Below are 24250 nucleotides of genomic sequence, written 5' to 3'. Positions count from 1 at the left end.
TCATGAAGGCTCCTAAGCACTTAGTATTAAGTGACTATGTGATTAAGTCCTGATGAAGTTAATGGGGACTTAACTTCTCGCTTGATGTTGAATGTGTGCTTAACTGTTTTGCTGGATGACTTAAGCAATACATAAGTGCTTTGCTGATCTGAGACATAATATAGCAACTCTGCCTGAGAAAGAAAACAGCTCTACACAAAGAATGAAGGTACTGAAACAGGTGTTTCTAACAAGCTGCTTTGAAGTTTTGTTTTTGATACATAGCAAAAGCTGCACTAAAGCAGTTAACTTCCTGCTATCTTCAGGTTGAGATAAAAGACCTTATATTTTTCCTACACAGGATGTCAAAGTATCAGTTTTAATTTCAAAATTTTCATCCAAAGCCTTGACTGTTGCAAGAAATGTTTTCAGAAATGTCTTCCAAAATATCCCTTAGGGAGAACCCCACTGCCCCCTGAATCTATATTATAAGAGTTCCCACTTCAATTTTTCCACCAGTCAGATTTCCTGTTTCCAAAACCTCTAAAGTGGTCTAAAGTGCATGGGACAGTTTTTAATATTAGGAAGTGGCTTTTGTGACCCAATTGCTTACCTGTACAGCAACTTTGAATCTACCACAGTGTTTGATATTTAAACACTAGTTAACGTTTTCCTTTTTTTAAATGCTAACGAAACAGAACTCAGGTGGATAAATGGGAACTGAAACTGTTGATCTTTGTTCCATTTGCTTCTTCATGCTACCTCTCTATTTAAATATAATTTAGTGCCACTGATTTTAAGCCAAAAGTAATTTCCTGTGCAAGTATCAATTATAACTTTTAATTATAATTTATAATTAACTAGTTTTTCTAGGAACAATGCAAGGGCTTTGCCCAGATTTTAGGTTCCTGTGATTCTTTTGTCTTCAGCCTTGTGTACCACCTGAACATATTTGAAGGGTTGATTTCTGGGATGGGGAATCTCTGTATTTGAGGGGGTAAGAGAAGGATGGCTATTTTACCCATTTGCAACCTTTTTATGCCATTTTCTGGGATTCTTCTTAATTTGGGTAGTACTGGGTAGCCTGTAGGCATGTCTAAGCACTGCACTACAGGACTGAGGAGCACTAGACTGAGACATGCTATGCCTGTCACACACACTAGTTCCTTAGCAGGAAACAATGTAGGCAGCTGAGTGGGGTGCTGCATGGGCACCAGCAAACTCTGACAGCATCTCAACAGAGTGGTCCTTGGCATCATAATGGGATGGTAGAGCCATGTTCACCGAGTACAAAGGGAGGTGTATGATAAGTCGAGACTAAAACAAATCTCTCTGATCCAAGCCAGCAGGTTGGGTGCTTAATCTCAAATACAATGAGAGACAGTGATAGCCCAGGTTGTCAACTGACCTTGTACCTTAGCATTAATAAAAATCCTATAAAAAGATGTACAGCTTTTGCTAGTATCACTGCAAAATGAAAGGAAGGTGGTCAAGACATGTACATGTGCAGATGACTGCAGGTCTACGTATGCACTACCCAATATTATGTATGGACTGCAAAGTAATTAATTTTGGCCGGGATAGATTGAGTTGGGGCATGGCTTTTTGGCCCACTTTTTGTAGGACCTTCCTCAAGAGAGGCAAGCAGACCAGTCCTGAACAGGGCTGTATGGATGCCTTGGTAGCTGCCTCAGGTGCCTTATGCCCCTTATGAAGTCCTGTGACCATCACATCAAGATCTTCAATGCATGCACTTAGGCAGGAGTATGGAGGAGTGGAGGCTGTCCTAAATCTACCATCCTCCCCTTCAGACCACTGAGACAGAGTACAAAGGCCTGACCAAGTCCAGATGTTCAGTGCCTTGATGGTTGTAGTTTCTGCCAAAGAGCAACAGATTAGACCTGCTGTTGACTGCCTAATGCCTCAGTGAGGGAATACTTTTGTCAGGGTGAGGTCCCTTAGCCTTACGCCAACCAAAGAATACCCATAAGGCAGTGGAGGCTAGTTTTTGTTCCTGGGTATGAGTGTAAACTGCATCTGATTGGAAGGCCTGGTGGCAACATGGTAGGACTACTCATGGTGGGGTAGCTCCTATAAAACATCATGATCTTGCAACCTCCAGAGTAAGGTGAATACAGGGTGCCTCAAAACCCTAGCAAAATAATAATGCATGACAATAATTCTTTGCAGTTACATACATTTAAGCAATTTCAAGACACTTTACAAACAATTATTCCTTAAAAAATAATCGTAATTAGCTAATGATGTCCTACAATTGTGAGTAATAGGGGCCTACAGCTGGGCTTATTGAAGTAAGTAGCCTGGAAGTAAGGGGCCTGATGTTCAGACATATGGAAGTCAAAGGGCACTGAGCTCTCAGCCTATTTGAATTCATTTAGCCTGTATGCAAAAACAAAAAACAAAAAAACACGTTTTACAATCCTCATCGCTCATCAAGAAGAACAGTAAAAAACACAAACTGCAAATCTTGTATCTGTTGCCAGTGAGAAACATACCCCCACATGGAGGCTCATTGCAACACTGGAGAAAGAAAGGAGGAAATGAGGGAGGGCAGAATTGGGAGAGAGGGAGAGACCATCCCACACTAATTACTGCCTGAGGGCTTGGGGATTAGTCACATGCAGCTCTCCTGATGATGCTGACGTGGTGCTAGGGACAAGGCTCATTTCACAAGGGAACTGCATCGGGAAGGGGTGGTTAATAGTAGATATTGCTGAATGAATCACATAGAGAGAGCCAAGTGCCTGCTCCTGTAGTAGCACACTGGAAAGTCTCCCCCCCAGCACTGCTCCTTTTCCTCCTCCCTCAGCACAGACCCTGGATCTCCCCTTCCCACCCCCAGACACTTACAGAAAGCAGAGGGGAGAGGAAGGGGTGGCCTGCAGGAGGAGCTGACCGGGCTCTTGACACATGACTAGGAGGAACAGCAGTGGTAACTGCAGAAGAGGGATGGCAGGGGGAAGCAGAGGTAAGACCCAGGCAGCAGCATCCTTCTGCCAGGCCTGGGCACTCTGCCTGGCAGCAGTCACTCTCTCTCAGCTGGTGGATGGGAGGGAAGCCACAAAGGACTGGACACGGGAGAAGGTGGGTTATCCTTGCATTTCTCAGACTGTTTTTTATCCCCTCCCTGCTTCCCCCAACTTGCTTGCAGACTGGGGATTTGATCTCTCTTGTAGGGGGGAGGAGAGATGAGTAGATGAAAGCCATTTAATGCCCCAGGGCAGTTTCCCTGTGCCAGTCAGGAGGCTTCTAATATGATCTTCATAAGATCCCTTCTCTTTCCTTACTAGAGAGAGAGGCAGTTAGCCCTGTCAGCCTGAACACAGGCTGTCCTCCCCTCTTCCTTACTAGACAGTCAGATGAATTGCATCTTTACTGCAGAGCTGTCTCTGATCAGCAGGGATCCAGGTTTTCTCTGCTTAAAAAGCCCAAATTCTCAGATTAAAACTCCCCGTATCTGTGTTTAAGCAATTTGGAAACCTACCAGCGCCAAAGTATATAGGTATTTAGAATTTAATTTTATTATAAATAATAAAATAAATTCTAAATACCTATATATTTTGGCATTTGATATCACCTTTTTTATCATGGGAAATCAGAGCTCCCACTGTCCCCTTCACTCACCAGGCTGTGGGTCCAGCTGTGGCTGCTTGCCCCCACCCCCCCACTTTGTGGTACTGCGCAGCTCTGACATGCCATTGCCCCTCACTCCTGTGACAACCCCCAGCCCTGCTGGTGCCCCTTACTCCTGACCCGCTGCCCCCACCCCTGCCCCCCAATGCATGAGGAAGGGAGTGGGTGTGTGGGGAATGAGGGGGTGTGGGCACAGGTGATGCATAGGTGGGCCAGGGGGGACCAAGGCAATGCAGTGGGGGGTCTGGGGGGCATGTGCACCCCAAGACTTCTGTGCCCAGAGCAGGGCATGGGGCTGCAGCTGGGCCAGACCAGCTCTGGGCAGGAGCTGCTTCCACAGCCCAGTGGGCAGGACCTGGTGTGAGAGTGAGTGCCAAGCTGCCATCATGAGACAGGGCAGCAGCACAGAGTTGTGGTAAGGGGAGACCCACAGTTTACCACATTTTTCTCCTTTAAAGGGGGAATGCCCATTATTTTCTCAGTTAAAGAGAAAATCCACCTTTTTTTCCTCTGTTAAAGGAGAAAATCCACATTTTTCCACAGCAAATGGAAAACCCAGATCTTTGCTTATCAGGCAGCTATGCCCTTTTCTGAAAGCAGCATAGTTTAGCTCGGTAGTGAACAGAACACACGTTTGCCCTTTGGTGGATTGGGGGCAAATCTTAGACCAGTTCTCCCATGTTTAAATCTGTCTATGTGTGTCAAACTTCTGTTCTGTTACAGGTGTAGGCCAGTTTTCGATCACTTATATTGGTGAAAGTGTAATGTCTGTACCTCGCCTATGTGATGCTGCCAACATAAAATTCAGAAATCTTAATCTATTATTTAAGAGGTGCTGTTATTAGGAGGTACCAGTATACATGGCACTGGCAGATAAAGAGATAATAACATGGTCTCTTATCTTTTGTAATTTAATGTCTGTACAGAGAATTGTTTTTCCTTAATTTACCATTTTGATGATATATGGTTTACACCAAGTTGGAATTAGTAGAACAACAATGTAAATGTTTAACAGAGTGCTGCTGAATTGGAAAAAAGTTGATGGGACTCTGGAAAAGAAATCAATCAGAGTATAATTAAGGTGATTCAAAGAGGCTTTAGTTAGATCTTAGTTGAGGAAACAAAGGGCTCTTTGGTGAACTATGGCTAGTTGAGAAATATGAGTATTGTTATGGCTAATAACCAGGGATCCTGGTTTCCCATGGAAAAATGGGGATTTTCCCTTTTACCCAAGGAAAAACATGGATTTTTAATTTTAACAGAGAAATGTGCAGATTTTACTTTTCTGCAAAGAGTTCCAGCCTGTAAGGGGCTGGGGGCAGCAGGAGGAGGGTGGTCAGGCAGGGTGTATATGCACATGGCTGCTAGACAGCTTGGAGAGCAGCTCCTGCAGGTAAGCCTGATGTCAGGGGTTTTGATGCCCCCGCAGGGAGGGAGTTGGGCAGGGCTGGGTCACCTTGCTGCTCTGGGGTGAGCAGGGGGCACGTTGCCAGGGCAGTGCCAGCTCGCAGCAGCAAGGAACTTCTTTGCCCGGCCCTGCTGTGCCCTGCCATGCCAGGTCCCACCTGCTGGGCTGTGGAGGCCCTGTAGGGAGGGCAGCAGGGTGGGGAGCCCGAGCCTGCAGCAGGCAGCCTGTCCCCCCATGGGCTCCAATCTGGCTGTGTTGCCTGTGAGAGGGGGCAGGGGAGCTGGGCTCCCCACCCCTGGGCTGCAGTAGGCACTGACTCCTGTGGGTGGTAGCCAGGACTCAGGTGCTTCTGTGGGGGGAAGAGGGCTGTGGATCTGACTCTGGACCTGGGTCCCTGGTCCCATAAGCTCTGGCAGCTGGGGGCCCCTCTGGCAGGGCTGGGGGAGGCAGGAGACTGGGGGGGGCACCAACAGGGCTGGGGGACTGTGGCTGGGGAGTGGCCCAGTCCCTCCTTTTCCCCAGGTAGAGGCAATGCGAAAGGGTCAGTGCTGGGAAAGAGGAGTCTACAGTGCACTTCATGTTGCTGATCTTTTCTATTTCATAGGCATTGTTAAAGCAAAATCTAACTCGTATCTTCTATTTCCCTTGGTTCTTGTTATAAATCCGCATCCCTTTATGGATAGGTAAATTATGTGACTATATCATAAAAATGGGGATTTTGTTTCTCTTCCTCTTTCATGAGTTTGTACTTTTGCAACATTGCCTCCTTTCACAATAACTATGCAGCCACTGTGGTGTACTCTCTTCTTGTGTTGCCTCAGCTAGATATGATTCACCATTTTAACTAAGCCCATCATTTCTTCAGACCAAGATATCCTGCTCTCTGAATTCCCTTAATTATATTTTCGCTGGCTTCTTTTGTAGAGGCTGCAGTTTTAGGTCTTGTCTTTTTTTTTCAACAGTGCTCTCCACCAAACTTTTGTTCTCAATGATCAGCTACTCCCAGGCTGATATAAACTTGATATTATCAAACACACTTTCTTCAGCTGCTAAGACTGAAGAAAGACATGCCTGAACACATGCCTCTCTTCTCATTTGTGATAACTTCTAATAGGTCCATTTTACACAATATCAGGTCCTACACTTAGAAGTGTTTCACATTGTAATGGGTGAGTCACATAACTGTGCTGTAAGATTGCTGAAGACCTTGCATCCTCTAATGTTCAGTCTGCTTTTGTTTTAAAGTGTAACTCTAAAATGAAAGTCAACATTGTTGTGTCCCTCAGCTTTCCATGTGAAATTTGCAAATAAAAAAGATATTTTCTCTAACTATCTGCCCTGTGTGGGCGAATCTAGGGTTTTTGAAAAAGCGGGTGCAAATAGTGTGGTGCATCATCATCACATACAACACAACACATGTTTTTTTTCCCCAGTTAAAGACAAACTAGAATCTTTCCTAACATACTGGGGGGGAAGGGGGGGCAATAGCACTATATTATTAATTTTAAGCTCAAAGTATGAATATATTATCTAACAAATCAGTACACATTCCAATAGTTATATTTATTTAATGTATAAAAACATTACAAACTAGGCAAAAATAGTCCTGTAGTCATTATAGTTAAATGTACATCTCTTATTCAGGTTGGAGTACCTCCAATATTTAGCTGTCAGTCATTTCTACATCTGAGTTAATATTACCACACCCAAGTTGAGGTTTTTATCTGAAGTTGAAACAGTCTGCAGGGCTGTGAAACAGAAGAGAGATGTTACCAAGAATGGCTAACAGACAGCACAGATGCAGAAGAAAGGACAGTTTGAATAGTGGAACAACAAGACTATTAAAAAGGACAGCCAATCATTAACACATCTGGAGTTGAGAGAGATTAGCAGAAACCAGGAAGATAATTTTAACTCCCTCAACACTGCCTGAATAGAAAGGCCTCTTCCCCTCCCTGGCAGTTGGTTTTAAGTTAAAAAGACACCCGTGCTGTCCTGTAAACTCCACCTGTGTGATATGCTCTTCAGGCATCGTTAATAGAAATAGGTCAAATAGTTCTCTCAGATACCATAATCAAGACCTGACTTAAAACACAATAGCTTACCCAGATGTAATATTATTACTGGTAATGATGTGTGAGATAGAAGGAACCCAACTAAAATAAATGGTTGGATTTGCAGTGCTGGCACCTAGAAAAAAAAATTTCTCTAGAAACTAAGCACATTCTGTCTGGAAATGAGTACATTTTTTAAAGGACAGAGAACTCCATAATGCCACTTCTCAAGTGACTTCTTGAGAGATGAACCATACTTTAAAGGAGTTGCTTTGTTTTCCATATTATTGTAGAATGCCATGACAAATCAGAATGGCACTCAAGCTACTAATAATACAGCAGAAGATAGTAGTTGCATTCAAGTGTACTGTATTTACTGTAATGTTTAAGAAAATCAATTTTAAGAGATGTAATTAGCAATGATTATTGTAATATTTACTTTTTTCCTTCTGCAGTATTCCCACCAACCAAATATTTTAAATTCTACCAGTATCCAGCAAATTGCAGCAAACACAAATGTTTCTCTAATGTGGCAAAGTGATTTGCACCCTATGCTGATAGAGAGATACTCAGGATCACCAGGAAATTATGCTGTGCGTCAGGTAAGACTGCATCTTCTGAAGATATTAGGGGACCCTCTAGACTTTCAGATAAAGGCGTGATGAGATCTGATGTGCGGTCCACACAATCATACCTCTTGCCATGCTGCTCATTGGATACAGGAGGCATCATTGTGGTATTCGGCATCAGATCCAATCATACTTTATTGCTGGTGCAGGCGAAGCCCAGGATTGCAACCCCACGGCACCAGCTTCCATGGCTGTGAGCCCCGCAGTTGACAAGGCTCACAGTATTCCCTGCACTACCCCCACTGCAGGCTCCACAACAGAGGAGGCTCAGAGCAGGTAAACACATGGCTACAAGCTACAAAGTTATTACACATGTTAAGGCATAATTAACTGGTTAATCAAGCCTTAAGCATACTATGTAGATGAGACCTTTGGCTACTATATATTCTTTGTATCCTGATAGTGTTCTCAATGTACTAGGCACCAATTACTAATATGGAAGGAGACATTCCCTGCATTCAGTAAAGTGAACATCAGTATTGTCATACTGAAAAAACACCATTCACAATGTGAAGGTTGATTGATCCCAAACTTAATTTACATCAGGTTCTACTCTCTAATCTCATTTCTGTGACCTAGGTATTAGGTTTCAAAGTAAAACAGAATTTGATCACATATTTTAATTAAAAAAAAATCCTTCTTTGTTTCATAAACAAAAATCAAACCTGCCTTTTGCTCTTTTATTGACACACACATACCATGTGGATACCTGTCCCATACGGTAGACAAGCCAAGTGCTTTCCCTAAAGATTTCTTGCTAGTTTGGGGATTGGGCTACTGAGTTACCAAAGAGATTTTGTTCTAGTGCTGCTCTGCTAGTATTCTAGTAGACACAATGCTACTTGCCATTTAACTTGTTTTGGATTATTACAGTCTGTCAGGAAGCCACAAAAGGGCCACGAGACCAGAAGTCAGGAGCTTGAGGTTTCTTTGCTGTGTCTGTCATCTTCCCTTTGGGCAATGCTGGGTAAATTATTTTTGCCCTAGTTCATTTCCCATTCATACAACATGGAGATACTGATTGTTCCTTACTTCAGAGGAGCAATGTGAGGCTTCATTAATTAATGTTTATAAAGCACTGAGCTCCCTGGAAGAAAGGTGCTTTAGAATTTCATAGCAGTAGGACAGAATGCACCCTTAGTGTTGCTCTAACTTCTAGAGAGTTGCACTTGCAAACACCAGGTCTACTTTTTGGTCACCCATTAAGAAAAGTCCTGTGGAACTTCAGGAAATTAATAAACCATAATTATGTACTTGAAAAAGGACTTTAACAACCTAGAGAATTTAAAAGGACACTATTTACTTAATCAGCTTCCAAACAAGGTTCCAAAAAAATCTGCAACTGGCCACATGTTGTAAAACTGTAGTCAAATAGAGTGAGCCCTATATAATATTGATTACAATGCTGTTATATGCATAGGCAACTTATTACTGATTGTATGTAAGATTATTAGAAGACTATACACACATAAATTAAACAGAATCTGTCATCCCATGGAGTCCTGACTCCTACACCCAATGCTAATGTTTTTCCATGTTAAAAACTGACAGTTCATTCCTGGTTCTTGTTTTCCCTTGATACTTTTTTTTTACATAAAAGGTAAAAGCAATCTAAGAGCTAGATTGTGGCTGACTCTATGTAGGTTTACACAAGGAGAATGAAGGATTCTTCTTCCAGTAATCTTTATTCCTCTTTCAAGGACTAGAGCAAATCTAATCCTCATGCTCTACCAGATTGCAAGGATCAAATGTATCTTTCTCCTGCCCAAGCTGCTAGATACACTAGTAAGATGAAGAGAATCAAAGGCTGAGTTGCAGCAACCCCTTTACCCTGCCCTAGCAAGTAGGAAAGTTGAACCTGTACGTTAAGACGCATACTGCATCTGTTAAATGGTCTCTGCTTTGGTGTGGCTGAGGGAACCAGAGGACTCGGCTACAAGCCCACTTTATGGAAATGGGTGACTGCTCCTTCACTTGCTTCTGTGGTTGTCGACTAAGGGACTTGGGGGCATCTGAACCCCAAGACCTCCGGGCTTGGGCCTGCATGTAGAATGCATGCCAAATGGATCTGGGAGTATGTGAAGCTCTAGACTGTAAAGTCTGGGGTGCAGGATACTTGCTGGTTGTAGTACCACATATGGCTTTTTAATTATTGAGTTTTGCTCAATTGGTAGGATTCAGAACTGATTTGGCTAATTTGGCCTAAGATATGAACCTTCCCCCCCCCCCCCCCCAAAAAAAAACCAAACAAACAAACACAACCCCCCACCCCCTGCCAAAACCAAACAATCAAACAAACCCAGGAATACCTCTAAAGGAGGCTCACCCATGTAGGGCCGCTTTGCACACACACCCCTGCAATGCAGACTCCAATGTAACTTAACAGCTACAACAATGGTTTTCAAACTTTTTTTAATTTGTGGACCCCTAAAACATTTAAAATGGAGGTGAGGACCCCTTTGGAAATTTAAAATGGAGGTGTGGACCCTGATGAATTGTAAGTGTAGGTATTCACATACTTTTGATTGATCACAGTCATTATTGCAGACCCCTTAGACACAGTCTGCAGCCCCCAGGGGTCCACGGACCACAGGCTGAAAACCACTGAGCATAGCCCTAATTGTCACGTAAATTAACTTGCCGATCTGTAGCTGGTGGAGCAGAAAAATGCAGCTTGCTTCAAAATCAAACAAGCCTCCATGCCATCCAGTCCTCTTGTTTCCATGGTGATGCTGGCAGACAGCCAAAAGAACGAAAATAGCAGAACAGGGGGGCCTGAAAACCACGTAGCCACTAACCTGGAGCTCTCTGCTGCTGCTGGGTAACAACACTGCATAAAAACAAAGTTCCTATGAAAATGTAACAAATAAACATCTCTGATTTTATACTCCACTGTGACTTGGCATTTCTAAGACCCAGTAGGGTGAGGGGGGGGCGGCCAAAGTCATTCTGTGGAGAGGGCCAAATTCAACTTTGAATTATAACCTAATCACTGGCAAGGAGGTGCAGGACTACATATTCCACTTAATTCAGAGCAGAACTCCAAGTGATCCCAATGGCCGGCTGGCACAGACTGAGGGTAGCACATACCTTCTTACTGCATGGATTTTCAAAACAACACTAAACAAAATGAAAACAGCTTGAAGGAGGTGTCTCTGCCAGCACTGAAACTAATGGAAATGTGCATGCTGCCTTGGTAAGAACAAGATTGGATTCCTAATGTTCTTGAAGACTTTACCCTACTGCTTATCTAAATAGATGAAACTACCTTATCACAGTACTTGGGGAACCAGTAAAAACCAACTGCTTTGAAGAGATGGTCTTCAGATGAAACTGAAGCAGAAGTCCCTATACTGAATACGTATGGAGCTATTCAGAGGCAATTTCTTAAGGCAGGAGCTGTCCAAGATGAGTGGTCTCTTGTATAGATTTTACTGTCTACATTTTTGTCGCCACCCTGAATTATATTCTGTGAAATTGCATTATTTTAAATTAGCTCTCCTCAGATGTTCTATATTTGTTGACTTTATGGAGAAGAAATTTTCCTTTTGAATGTCCAAGCCTTGTTCACTTGAAATTGTGCGGGAAGTCAAAAAATCAACATATTATTTACACTGCCACTGTATCTAGAGGCCCCAATGGGCAGCCAGAATCCCATTATGTTGGGCACAGTATAACAGTATAATAAAAATATCTATATAAAAATGATCCCTGCCCCAAAGAGCTTCCAATTTTAGGAGACAAATGGAGCAATTGTGAGAGGGGATAAGGTAGCAGTGAAACGGTGATGTGTAGTATTTTAAGCACCAGTCATGGTACTGATGCTTAAATATTTGAATATGTCACTGCACTGAATGTCACTACAGTGCCTTGTTACAGAATATACTTAGCTACCTAATTGCAGAATATACTTTTATTAAAAATGCTGTGACTATTGCAGAAATATTTAAGTGTTGCTATTCTAAACTAGCTACTGATTGGAGAGTTTGTTTGAATTAGAACATTATTTATCTAATTATAATAGATATTATTATTATTATTATTATTCCAGCATATCAAGCACCGTCTTCAAAGATTACAGGCTGGCTGGGTAATTGAAGAAGATACGTTTCAGAGATACACACCCTATGGATATCGAACCTTTTCAAATATCATTAGCACCCTCGACTCCACTGCCAAACGCCATCTGGTACTTGCTTGTCACTACGACTCAAAATATTTTGGCCCACAATGGGATGGCAGAGTGTTTGTGGGGGCCACAGACTCAGCAGTGCCCTGTGCTATGCTGTTAGAGTTGGCACGTGCCCTGGACAGCCAGCTTTATGCAATGGAGGTATTTATGTAATTTTCTCTACCACTTCCTTTCTATCGCAAATTGTAAGCCCTAGATTGCTTCTGTGTGGTCTCAGTGATCCTTCAGATACCCTTGCTCCCAAAATTACGACATCTAATATCACATAATAGGTCAATTTATTATCCTAACTGATATAGAATTATATGGGGCTTCTTAAACCATGGAGTCCAGTCCCCTGCACTCACAGGTAACTATTTCCTCAAGGATCACCCCAAGTAACTCTCAAACACAACTACAGGGCACAAAACCAGAAATACCAAAAACATCCTACAACATGTAATGCAGAGGAGACAAGGGCACTGCCAGTGCCGTACTGCTGCAATCATAACTGAGCATAAATGTGCAAAGATAACAGTGTTTTGAGCATTTCAGTAATATACAGTGGAAGTAACTGAAGACTTAAAAAAATTTCTCATCATGTATTCAATCCTGGGTTATAAAATAATAATGGATACATACATAAAGCTGATTCCATTAAAGGGCAGATAACAGACTTTTGTTGAATTCTGATATGAAGTAATTAAATATTCTAAAAATGGGGAATAAGTATACACAATCTCACTTCTTATTGTTTTTGTGGCTCAGATTGTCCCCAGAAAATTATACACATTTGCTTTTTAATGGAAGGAATATATCTGGAAACTGCTTATCACAAAAATAAGCACTTCTATAATACATAATTTATCAGAGAATTTTACTTATTCATTTTCATTTAGAAAGCTTGATTTTTTTTTTTATATGTCCTCCCCCAGCCATTTGTATGAACAATCATCAGCATCAATTTGGAGATTTTAATTTTTAGCAAATAATAGATTTAATTACAGCTTTTTATCTCATGAGGTGGGCAAATACTTTTCATAGACTGTGGCAGCAAAACCGTTTGGGATATATCTGAAGAATACATTATCTGTGACCTTGTGGCTTTGCCTTGGTAGTATAATGCTATGTTATTCTCTCAGCCAGATCTACTTAGAAATCACAGCTCAAACTCGATAGTATATTGCATTCTTCTTCCAATTATATAAAGGAAGTATAAAAAAATGTAGGTCAAAGATATCTTTCTACAATATTCAGACCTAGGACCAAGCAAATACGAAAACCTAACAAACATAAAAGCAAACAAAATGCCCGTGCATGATATGGCTTTTCTTATAATGGGTATTCTGGGGATGACTCGTGTTATGAGGGGTGGGGGTTCCAGTGGAAGGAATGAACAGGAAAAAATGGAATCTCTACCAGAAAAAATAGTCACCATGGAGTGAATATCAATATAGCCCTAACTACACAAAGGAAATATTATAGGAATTGCATATTTTATAAAAACGATATTTTCTACAGAATTTCCCTTGCGCAGTTAGAGCTGTACTGTTTCAGCTCATAAGAACATAAGAAGTGCCATACTGGGTAAAACGAATGGTCCGTCTATTCCAGTATCCTGTCTCCAACAGTGGCAGGAATAGATGCTTTAGAGGCAGAGCATATAAACAGAGTAGATCTAGAGTGATCTCTGTCATACCTTCCTTGGCACCCACCATCATTGATTTACATCTCTGTTTTGTTTAATAGCTATTAATGGTTCTATCATCTATGAAATTTTTTAGTCTCTTTCTGAACCCAGGTATATCATCTGCCTCTACCATCTCCTGTGGTAATGAATTCCTCAAGTTAACTACGCACCACGTTAAAAAAAGTACTTTTGCTTGCTAGCTTTAAATATGTCTCATGCTAATTTTAGGTTCCCCTTAGTTCTAGTATTCTGGGATTTAGTGAATAACAGTTTCCTGTTCACTTTGTCCACACCCTTCATGATTTTATAGACAGACTTATGATCATATCACCCCTTGGCCTTCTCCTTTTCAAACTGAAGTATTCTAGCCTCTTGTTTCTCCTAGTATGGAACTCCACCCATGGGAGCAAAGTTGAATCACAATTCATATGGGACACTACTTGTTGCTGACCCTGCTCCCACCATTTTAACTGTATTGTATATAATAACCCTAATAAGGTGTGAAGCTCTGACTAGTGGACATAAAAGTTAAAACACCAAGGCTAAATTGAATTTTAAGCTAATTCCTAAAAATCTTAGAAAATATCCTGAGTACAGATAAAACCTCTATCTGTACTAAGAAAAGGGAAGGGAAAGATATTTCATATGAATAGCTCTTTGCAACCCTAAACAGAAAAGTTGCCTTTTTTGCAGTGGACTGGATTGCCTTGATTTTTTGGCGACTAAAGAGGAAGGGTGTGACCAACAAGCGCCCTTTGCTTTGGGTTGAGGGTCAAATATAACCCCTACAGTTGGCTGCCCGTCACGCTACAGGAAGAGGCTGTCACTGTTTTCATGGCTGATGGCTCTTTGTTCCTCACTAAGGTTTCATGAGACCCAGCACACAGAAGCTGTACAAAAACACAGCTTGTGTGTGTGTGTGTGTGTGTGTGTGTGTGCAGAGACAGACCTGCAGCCAGACATCAATGATTAGTTGTCAGCCAAGTCAGACTTCAATTGGGTGTTGTTGCAGACCCATGTCCTTCATGTTCTAACTTGTCCCATATGCTACTCCCATCTGACATGAGCTTTTTCAGCTACCTGGTTTTGTAGATGGTTTTCAAGTTATTGGATTTATTCTCAAAAAAGGCAGAGATGTAACCTACAAAATCCTTGTAAATAAACTACATCATCAAATGCTGGTTTACAAGCAAATGGCAGCCATCATTATGTGGCAGAGATTGAAAAAATTGGAAGATTTGGATATGATGTCCTGAAACTTGGCTAATGCTGAAGTTCCTTATTGACTAGTTCAAAAGGATGACTCATGCAAGTAACAGGTGCAGGATTAGATTAAGGATCAATGTTCTGTCTATATGTATTAAAAAAAAAAAAAAAAAAAAAAAAAAGAGCATCAGTGATACCATTATTAACATTTCTCAACAGAACAGCTCCACCTCCAGACCAGATCTTTCACTTCAGCTCATTTTCTTTGACGGTGAAGAAGCCTTTGTTCAATGGTCGCCTTTTGATTCTCTCTATGGATCTCAACACCTAGCTCAGAAAATGGCATCTACACCACATCCACCTGGTACCACTACCACAAGCCAGCTACAAGGCATTGTAAGTGAAAAACCTTTTCATTTTAAAATAAGAAATAGTTAAACTTCATGCAAATTAATACTGTGAAATAATTTGTCAAATTTCTCTTGGAACCGAACAGTTACTCAGGAACTACATTCAAGTTAATAGCAGCTGTGTGGTTTTTTGAGAGGTCCTACTTCCTTTATCTTTCTTCAGCATGGGCAACTTCACCTAGATAAGAACAGGGGCAAATGGAGGGACAACATGCTCTCATTCTGAAAGTAGAAACTGCTTGCACCAGATGTTCTGAGTCTGGGCCATTATATTTTGCAAATTATGCTGTTCCATTTTTCCTTGTTAAATGTACTCTCATATTAGAACTGGCTACTGCCTCTGCCAACTAGATCTCTTCAGGCATGGTGGTGATATCATTGGTTCTTTGAGAATTATTGAGTTAGAGAAATGGGAATGTTATACTTCCACTCATATAAAAGTAGGATAGGACAGCTTATTTATTTTAAAAGAACTTAGTCTTTAACAAGCTTTTGTTTTCCTTTTACAGGATCTACTTATATTACTGGATTTGATTGGTGCACCAAACCCCATTTTTCCCAATTATTTTCCAAAAACTGCCCGGTGGTTTAACAGGCTTCAAGCAACTGGTAAGGTGGGGGTTACCCATGATTAAAAGTAGGGCTGTCAATCACAGTTAATGTGTGTGATTAACACATTAATTGGTTCTTGAATTAATTTTTTTTAACATGTTAAGCATGCATATGGTTTCGGAGCCTGTGCCCAGGCTCCGCTCCATTGCTGTCACCGGGGTCACCCAGCAGGGTGGCAGCAGCAATGCAGAAGACCGCAGGGCAGCCTGGTTCAGGCTCCTGGCAGTTGCAGCGGGCGGGGGAGGGGAGGGGATAGATATGTGCACAGGCACAGGTGAGCAGCTGCAGCCTGCATATGGCCAGGAACACAGCCCAGTAGTGTGCAGAGTAGTATCCTGCAGGTAAGTCTGTGGAGGGGAGGGCAGGGGGAGAAGAAAGGGGTGGGGGGTGGCAGATTGAAGCCTGCACAGTGAGAGAGGGAATGAGGCAGGTGCAGGTCATGGGGTGGAGCTGTGGGTGACTTGTTTAGGGGTGCGGCTCTCTGATGCTGCACACAGCCTTGGGCATATGCCCCCCAGACTTGTGCATGGGGTGGAGGTGGGCTGCCTGTTGTGGGCTGGGGCTCTGCCTCTGCTGCCTTTGCCCTGGGAACAGCGCCATGCCATGTTGTGCCTCCAGCCGCTGGGTGGGCAGGGGATACGACACAGCCAATGTGCGGCTCCAGGGGCAAAGGCAGCAGGGTGCAGAGCCACAGCCTGCATCCGCCTTGCTTGCAAATCTGAGGGGCACATGCCCTCCATGCCTTCCCTGGGGGTGCACATAGCAGCAAGGAGCCATGCCCCTGGATGAGCCACCCATGGCTCTGTCCCATGATCTGCCCCGGCCTGACTCCCTCACTCACCATGTGGGCCTCGATCTGCGCTCCCTGCCCCTTCTCTCTCCCTCTGTCCCTCCCTTACACAGACTTACTTGCATCGTTTTGCATAATTTTGATTTTTTCTGCACATAATTTTGAGTTTTTAGCTGTGCGATTAAAATCATGGTTAATTGAGATTTTTTTTTTTTAATCGCGCAACTAATCGCAATCAAATTTTTTAATAATTTGACAGCCGTAAAAAGTACAAGCTCAGTCCTAAAATTCCTGTGTAAAAGAGGGCCGCTTTTTTCCTGGAATTCCACAGACCATTTAATGCAGGCAGCGTGTAGATTTGCAATTGAAAATTGTTAACCATTTCTAACAAAAGCAAGTTATCAGCATTTTAAGGGGCGTGTGTTTTTTAGTAAGATCTTCCTTGCTAAGGTCATTATGTTTTATCATCGATCATGAGGTTTCACAATTTATCTGATTCACACCATACCATTTTCAGGAACTGGGAATATTATGACTAAAATTAAAAGAAAATAACAACCCTGCCCCCCCATTCTAAAATTGGCATATCTATTATAAAGACTCTAACATTTGTAAGCTGTAATAAGGGAAGTCTAGAAGTATTAGAGCCACAAAATCAGGGTTCTAGGAGTGTCTCTGTGTAACCTTGGACAAATTGTTTAACTTTAGTGTGCTTTAGTTTTCTTATGTACAATACGGAGAGCAAAACCAATCTTGAGATCCTGTACTGAACAATGCAAAGTAAATGCAAATAGTTTGTTTCTAATATTTTCCCTTTGGTGGGAAAAGGATCCTCATACTAGAGGACAAAAGATGTTCAAATGACTATACTGTCGTGCATAGCTTCATTTTCATTTCAATTGTGAATTACAGAACGAAAGTTACATGGGTTGGGTTTGCTGAAGAATCACCCATTTGAAAGGCAGTACTTCCAGGGTAACTCACATCAAGGCATGATTGAGGATGACCATGTTCCATTTTTAATAAGAGGTACAGTAAAAGCTGCATTAATATTTCCTGCCTAGTGTATGATCACGCTGTAATTTCAGGGTTGGGTGCTCATTATTGTGCCTGAACAGGTGCTTACTTCAGGATGTATGCAAATGAGCATTTTTAGAGCTAAACCTCTGAATTGGAGACCTTTAAATCCATTTTTCAGAAGAACCAAGAACCACAGCTCCCAGAGAAATGCCATAGCCAAAGCAGTACTAGAACCCAGATCTGCCCAGCTACTTGGTTATAATACTACTGCAATAGTGAAATAAGGCTGTAGGAGCCATATTTACAGGACTGAATTCACAAACCTGAACTAGGCGTCTACATTCTCACTGCAGCTTAGGAGAGGAGCTAGGCACCTAGGAATGGCGTTCACAACAGGAAGCATTGCTGAGCCAGGAGATACCAGAGAAAGCCAATTATTCTGCCTCTCTCCCAGATTTAAGCACCAATCTGAGACTGAGATTCAGAGCATGACATCCTCTCCCTGGATTGAGGCACCCAAGTCATACTTCTGCCTTCAGAGACTGGGTGGCCCATTCATTTGTTTTTTGTTGTTGTTGTTTTTTAAAGATGTCCAAGGAAGGAGGAGAGGGTACCTATATTTCATGTAGTAGCAAGTGCTCCACAGGGATCAGGAAGCAGAAGACTTGGATTCAAGTCTGTTTCCCCCTTCTCCCAGGACAGTCCTTGCCTAACCATCAGGCTGCAGTCTAGGCTGAGGCCATCTCTGCCTTTCCTATTGAAGTTATACCACTGTGTAGCCAAGGACACCGGATTAATGGAGCCAAAGGCAGCATAAGAAAGAGGGGAAGGACTGTAGCCCAGGAATTAAGTCAGTCTCTTGGCAGGTGGAAGTTTGCATTCTGATCCTTGTTCCCAGGCCTGTTTGTATATTTTGTATTAAAGAATAATTGGATAAGGGCTGGAAAATGTCACAGACTTACCTCCATCCTAGCAGTTAGGGCAGAGAGATCAGAGATGTGGGTTTGAATCCTTAAGGTATTGAACTTGGGTTGCCCACCCCCCACACCAATGCTCTGACTATATAAAAGGTGGGCACAATACCACTACCTCCATCCTGGATGATGAGTAGGAATGAGGCTGAACTGAACTCTTGGTTGTCAGCGTATTAGGCTGACGTGGGCTCCCCCAGGGCCTTGCACATGGTGTCACCTCGTTTGGGAATCCCAAACAGCTTTTGGCAGGGAACAGGCACCAAGATACTCAGTACAGCTAAAATAGTAGCGTACCCAAGTAACAGAATTTAAATCCAAAAAACACAGGTAGCTGCAGGCCCAAGCAATTAGATAGTTGTTGTGGATCACATGCTTAAGCTTAGGAACCTGTACCCTTTGCTGGATCTGGCTCCTGTTTTTCTTGCAGTCTGAAACCCTTCACTGTGTGGGTCCATCAGGGAGAGAATTAGGCATAGACATTTGATTAAGCTGACAGTGTAGAGTAGTGGTTCCCAAATCTCAAGTGCTTGTTCATCTGTTTTCTCTTCAAATGTAATGAGGATTGTACTGCTCCAAAGCACAGTCTCCCATATAGCTGTCTGCAGGAATTAAGCTCAAGCAATTGCAAAGGTGAAGGCCATAAAAATCCAAGTTTCCCTGAAAGATTATGCCCAACTAGATGATGTGGTAAGTACTTGGTATTATAGCCAAGGAAAAGGCCAGCAAGGACAGGGAAGAGGATTAAAAAAGGAAAAATGACTCTGAAGTACAGAACCAATATAAATCCTGCCCCCCCACCAAGGCTTCTCTGGATGTGTCTACACAAGACGTTTACTACAGAGTAGACAAATTAGTTCTACAACAAACTAAGCATCTACATGTGCAGGCCTATTAGGCCAGAGTAAATAAACAAACTTTGTAGCAGGGTAGTACTTTTAAATACAGCGCACGTGTAGACAGTTTATGTGGCTGGCTGGGGCACGAAGATGCTTGTCGGGGCTGCCTGCTGGCTAGCTCTACAATGGAGCACCCTTGTGCTCCAGCCAACTCTTCCACAGCATGTTGAGCTGTGTTGGAGCAGTCCCAGGCTGGCAGGCTGACTGCCCAGACCCACTGTTAGCCAGGGCTGCCTTGACTCAGCTCAATGAGCTGTGGTCCTAGGCACGTGTTTAAATGGCATGCCAAGGAGCAATAAACTCTGGTGCAGTAAGCACCAGAATTTATTGCTTTGAATTAATTGTGTGTGTAGATGTGTCCTCTGACACTTAAGATGAACCTCCTCTGTTGGCTTGATACGTGAGGTGCCATAAGCAGCTATTCAGGAAATTCTCTCTTCTGAGGAAAATGAGTGGTACTCTGTTTCAATAATATGGTAGAGTGAGGAGTGTAAGGCTTTGCCTTATGTCAGCTGCCCCATAGTGTGTGCCTGCATGCATCTTACTTTACAGCAAAATTGACCCAAAAGTGGGAAGTATTTGTAGCCCTAAATGGAACCATGCTAAACTACTGTGGGATAGATTTCAATTACCATAGGATATGGGCATCTTCTCAGCCGGCGCTGTAGCACTGTCCCACAGGAACTTGCCCACGGTCCAACATTATGCTGCAATAGCAACAGGGATCAGAGTGGATTTGAAGGGGCTACAGTAACTACTTTTGCTGCTCCTCTGTTGCTCTGTCACAAGCATGGTAAAGGCCACAAACTAAGCAGTGGCTTCAGAGGCCAAACAACTATAGCTACAGATGTTGAAAGAAAAACAGCAGGAGTAGCAACAGCAGGTGGGAAGGAGAAGAGAAAAACAATTTTTGAGAACTGTGCAATGAAACCAGTGAGCTTCTGTGTTCACTAACTGAAAAAGAGGAACAGTAAAAGGAAGCTGTGGCAAGATTTTCTCTTTATGCAGTAATCATATTGAATAATAATCTGACTGTAGTCCTGCACTCAGAGTGACCACAATGTACATTAACTTATGAACCATAAAGGCTGGTCTCATCTCCAACTGAATTCTTCTCTCACAGGAGTTCCTGTGTTGCACCTGATCCCATCCCCTTTCCCTTCAGTATGGCATACCATGGAAGACACCGAAGAAAATCTTGACAAAACCATCATTGATAATCTCAACAAAATCCTGCAAGTGTTTGTGCTGGAATATCTTAATCTGTAATAACATACTGGCACTAAATTACTGCTCTGTTTTAAATACTGCTACCAGCCCTCCGGGGAAATTCTTCATCATCTCATTTGGCTCCAAGTGTGGTAGAGAGCACTAAAGCAAGGGTGATACAGCAACAACTCCCTGCTCTCCTTGCCTGCATACTCCAGTGAAGTCAGATAAAACATAACGTCTAAACAAGAATTACTGCCAGCCTGGAAAGAGCAGGGTCCTGCATGTCTGATGAACAGAAGAGAGGGGAATTACATTTTTCATTCCCCCTGTTTTGTAGTCAACACTTTAAAACTAAACGGAATCAGCCTCTGTCTATTTTAGAATTTAGTTACTTCTACTTTGCAAAAAACTGTAAGCTTCTTAGTGTCCAGAGCAGGTTACCATAGTTAGAGCATGTTATCATCATAAGAGGCTAGATGACAAGAAAGCACATGCTGCTCTCAGTGCGAGGCATGCCTTTAATTCCTGGTTGGCAGAGGGAACTCTGTCAGACCTTTAGGAAATGGAGCACATGCTCTGTAAATAGATGGCAGGCTATGCTGAAGCAAGGGAAGAGCCATGTTCTCGGTCCAAGAAGGTGCTAGCAGAACCCATCAGACCACTTTATTATTGCAACCCAAAGTGAAATCTGAATGGATCGCATATTGGTTGGCTACATTTTTTTAAAAAAGGTTTTGTATACAGGTTTAAATAAAATGCAATGAGAATAATAATGCACACAGATGCTGCACTGCTGCCGCTTGCCATGCCCCCGCACTGCATCTAGCCACTCGCCATCCCCATCCTCTCCCCCTGCCCCCTGGTAGTACATTTATTAAAAAGGGGGCTGCCAGGGATACGCTTATTAAAAAAGGTTGAAAACCCCTGATCTAAAGGGTTATTTTCCAGTTTTGGCCATATCTTGGGCTGTGGTTCAAAAAGCTCACTTTTACACAGTCCAATATTTTTGTTGTTATAAAAAAAAAACCCAGAAAAAAACCCCCCACCCTTGTGGCTGCCTATAAGTTCATCATGGGGGCACAGAAGGGAATTGGTGAGTATTTATTCACCAAGGCACCCCCGTGGGTTACAAGAAATAATGGCCACAAGCTAGCAGAGAGCAGATTTAGATTGGACATTAGGAAGAACTTCTTCACAGTTCGAGTGGCCAAGGTCTGGAATGGGCTCCCAAGGGAGGTGGTGCTCTCCCCTACCCTGGGGGTCTTCAAGAGGAGGTTAGATGAGTATCTAGCTGGGGTCATCTAGACCCAGCACTCTTTCCTGCTTATGCAGGGGGTTGGACTCGATGATCTATTGAGGTCCCTTCTGACCCTAACATCTATGAATCTATGAAAACAAAGCAAACAACACTGCACCAGAAATTTGTAAGAAGCACTAACAAGTCCCAGTACTGTTTTCAGGCCAAAATTACAACCCTGAAACCTGAAGATGAAGATAATTCATTTTCACTGCCCAAATGAACAGAAATGCAAAAGGTTAAAAAAAAACAACAAAAAACTTGTGCTGTTGAAGTGGAAAAAAATTAAGTCACTTCTCATAAGACAAGTGAGAATTTTTTAATGTGGTTTTTAAATTTCACATTATCCTATCCTGGATGCAATCTCTAAAACAGAGCACAATAATTTTAAATTTAGATTTTTTTTTAAATGTAAAATGTTATTTGGAGTCTTTGCTATTTGATATTGTAATCACTGACACTTGAATACTGAAATGTTATGCTTTATGTCTGAACAGTATAAGACATATACACAGCCAGTAGGCAAAAAAAAAAGGTATTTACAAAATGGAAATATATAAAAATATAAACATGAAGTTTAAAGACATGTTTTTTTAATATTTAAGAAGTGAACTGTTTCCTGTAGTTTTGTGCCTTATCACACTTCCAAAAGGAAAGTATGTTGGTGCTTGAAATATGAATTAGTATGAGATTTGCTAGATGCTAGAAGCACCTACTCTGGATATTTTTAAGAAATGCCTGGATGCTTATCTTGCTGGGGTTATCTGACCCCAGCTGACCTCCTGCCCCTTGAGCAGGGAGCTGGACCCCATGATTTTGTGAGGTCCCTTCCAGCTCTAATGTCTATGAAATCTAAGATATATGACTGGTGTCATTTAGAAACTGCTTCAAGTATATTAATTGTTTTGCACTATAACTCAGCTATAACATATTATTCCAATCTGAAGTTTGACTTGCAAGAAGCCATTATGTAGTATTTGGAGGTCACCACTGTTATCAGTGATTTTATCAGTGAATTATAACACTTTTTATCCCCATGCCTGCTAACTGAAATCACAGTCTGAGATTTCTTTTGGAGATAATTGGTATTTACTGTGTCTCGGACTCCTCATTCAGGGCCTGAGCTTGAAAGTCATTAAACACATGCAGTCCTCATTGACATCAGTGAGTTGTGATTGCTCAGCTCCAGGAATGATGATACTGGTCCCCATGACAAGAAGGTTCAAAGACCCTCCTGGAAAATGAAGCATCACTACTCTGGGCTCAAAAGAAAACAGAAACCTTTTGTAACTACATGTAGGCTCTAAAGCTCATCAAAAGAGGCTTACCTGGAATTGTATAAGGAAGCCCTCAGAAATGGAGATGGTGTGTAGTACAGTTAGCAAGGGACAGCTGCTGAAAGGAAAAGGAATGAGAGCCTTATGATTTTGAAAAATAGGAGCCTGTATGTCAGCTAAAGACACAGTCTCAGAGGGATCCTTCAAGTAACTGACAAGCTAAAGCCAGGGTGGGCAAAATGCAGCCCACAGGCCAGATGTGGCCCACCAGGCCATTCTATCTGGCTCATGGGGCCCCTAAAAATTTTAGAAAATTAATATTTATCTGCCTCTGGCTGCCTGTCATGCGGCCCGCAATGGCTTGCCAAAACTCAGTTAGTGGCCGAAATAATTGCCTACCCCTGAGCTAAAGGCTTAGTGCAATATATGGGCTCACTGGTCCATCTAGGAGAGGTAAAACATTGGGTAGATGAAAATCTGGGCTACCAGATAACACTGCCTCAGGATGCAAATTATGAGAATGGACCCTCAAGTCTTTGGGCTCAATAGTGGATACCGAGATGAAGTCAGCAATTTTCAACCTTTTTAGATTCAAGATACCCCTTGGGAAATGCCAGCCCTTAGCTTTCACGCATTTCTTGGCCATGACAAAAAACAGAGCAATTCTTCTGCTGCAAGGAACTCAGAAAGACTAAGGCAGGGCAGAATGCTTTATTATGATTATGGATTCCTATTTGAAATCTCTGGGGTTGCCTTATGAATTATGTGTAGGTGGTTCCATGAATAACAGTGCTAATACTGTGCAACACCCTTAAGAGTACATTCTCAACCAAGGTGCTGTGATCTCTAGATTATGAGTATATTATGTCAATTAAGAATATGTTAAAAGAGTGAGCTGGGCTTTGGATCTGAGGCAGTACTCCCTTTCTGTATATGGTAGGAGCGTGCTAATGCTTGGACCTGCTTCTTCA

The 24250-nt window shown here is 42.3% G+C and overlaps 1 protein-coding gene across 1 annotated transcript; it reads left to right on the top strand.

Annotated features, from left to right (window-relative positions):
- The first annotated feature begins 2711 nt into the window (after window positions 1-2711).
- QPCT (glutaminyl-peptide cyclotransferase) lies at window positions 2712-22577 on the top strand. The gene is made up of 7 exons (XM_006270016.4): window positions 2712-3084; window positions 7551-7697; window positions 11776-12057; window positions 15011-15187; window positions 15711-15810; window positions 17516-17632; window positions 20617-22577. The coding sequence occupies exons 1-7, from the start codon at window positions 2911-2913 to the stop codon at window positions 20760-20762; spliced, it is 1143 nt and encodes a 380-aa protein (XP_006270078.1). The 5' UTR covers window positions 2712-2910; the 3' UTR covers window positions 20763-22577.
- Window positions 22578-24250: the final 1673 nt, after the last annotated feature.

Source organism: Alligator mississippiensis, chromosome 1 (assembly GCF_030867095.1).
Source record: "Alligator mississippiensis isolate rAllMis1 chromosome 1, rAllMis1, whole genome shotgun sequence".
In the NCBI taxonomy this organism is placed as follows: domain Eukaryota; kingdom Metazoa; phylum Chordata; order Crocodylia; family Alligatoridae; genus Alligator; species Alligator mississippiensis.
The sequence above is the reverse complement of the archived record's forward strand: the minus strand, read 5'-3'. Positions and strand labels throughout refer to the sequence as shown.

Bases quoted from the DNA above. Each gene is read 5' to 3' on its own strand.
- QPCT (XM_006270016.4), top strand. From the start codon at position 2,911: ATGACTAGGAGGAACAGCAGTGGTAACTGCAGAAGAGGGATGGCAGGG. The intron at 3,085-7,550 runs GTGGGTTATCCT...TTCCTTCTGCAG, and splicing joins AGGACTGGACACGGGAGAAG to TATTCCCACCAACCAAATAT. The intron at 17,633-20,616 runs GTACAGTAAAAG...CTTCTCTCACAG, and splicing joins TGTTCCATTTTTAATAAGAG to GAGTTCCTGTGTTGCACCTG.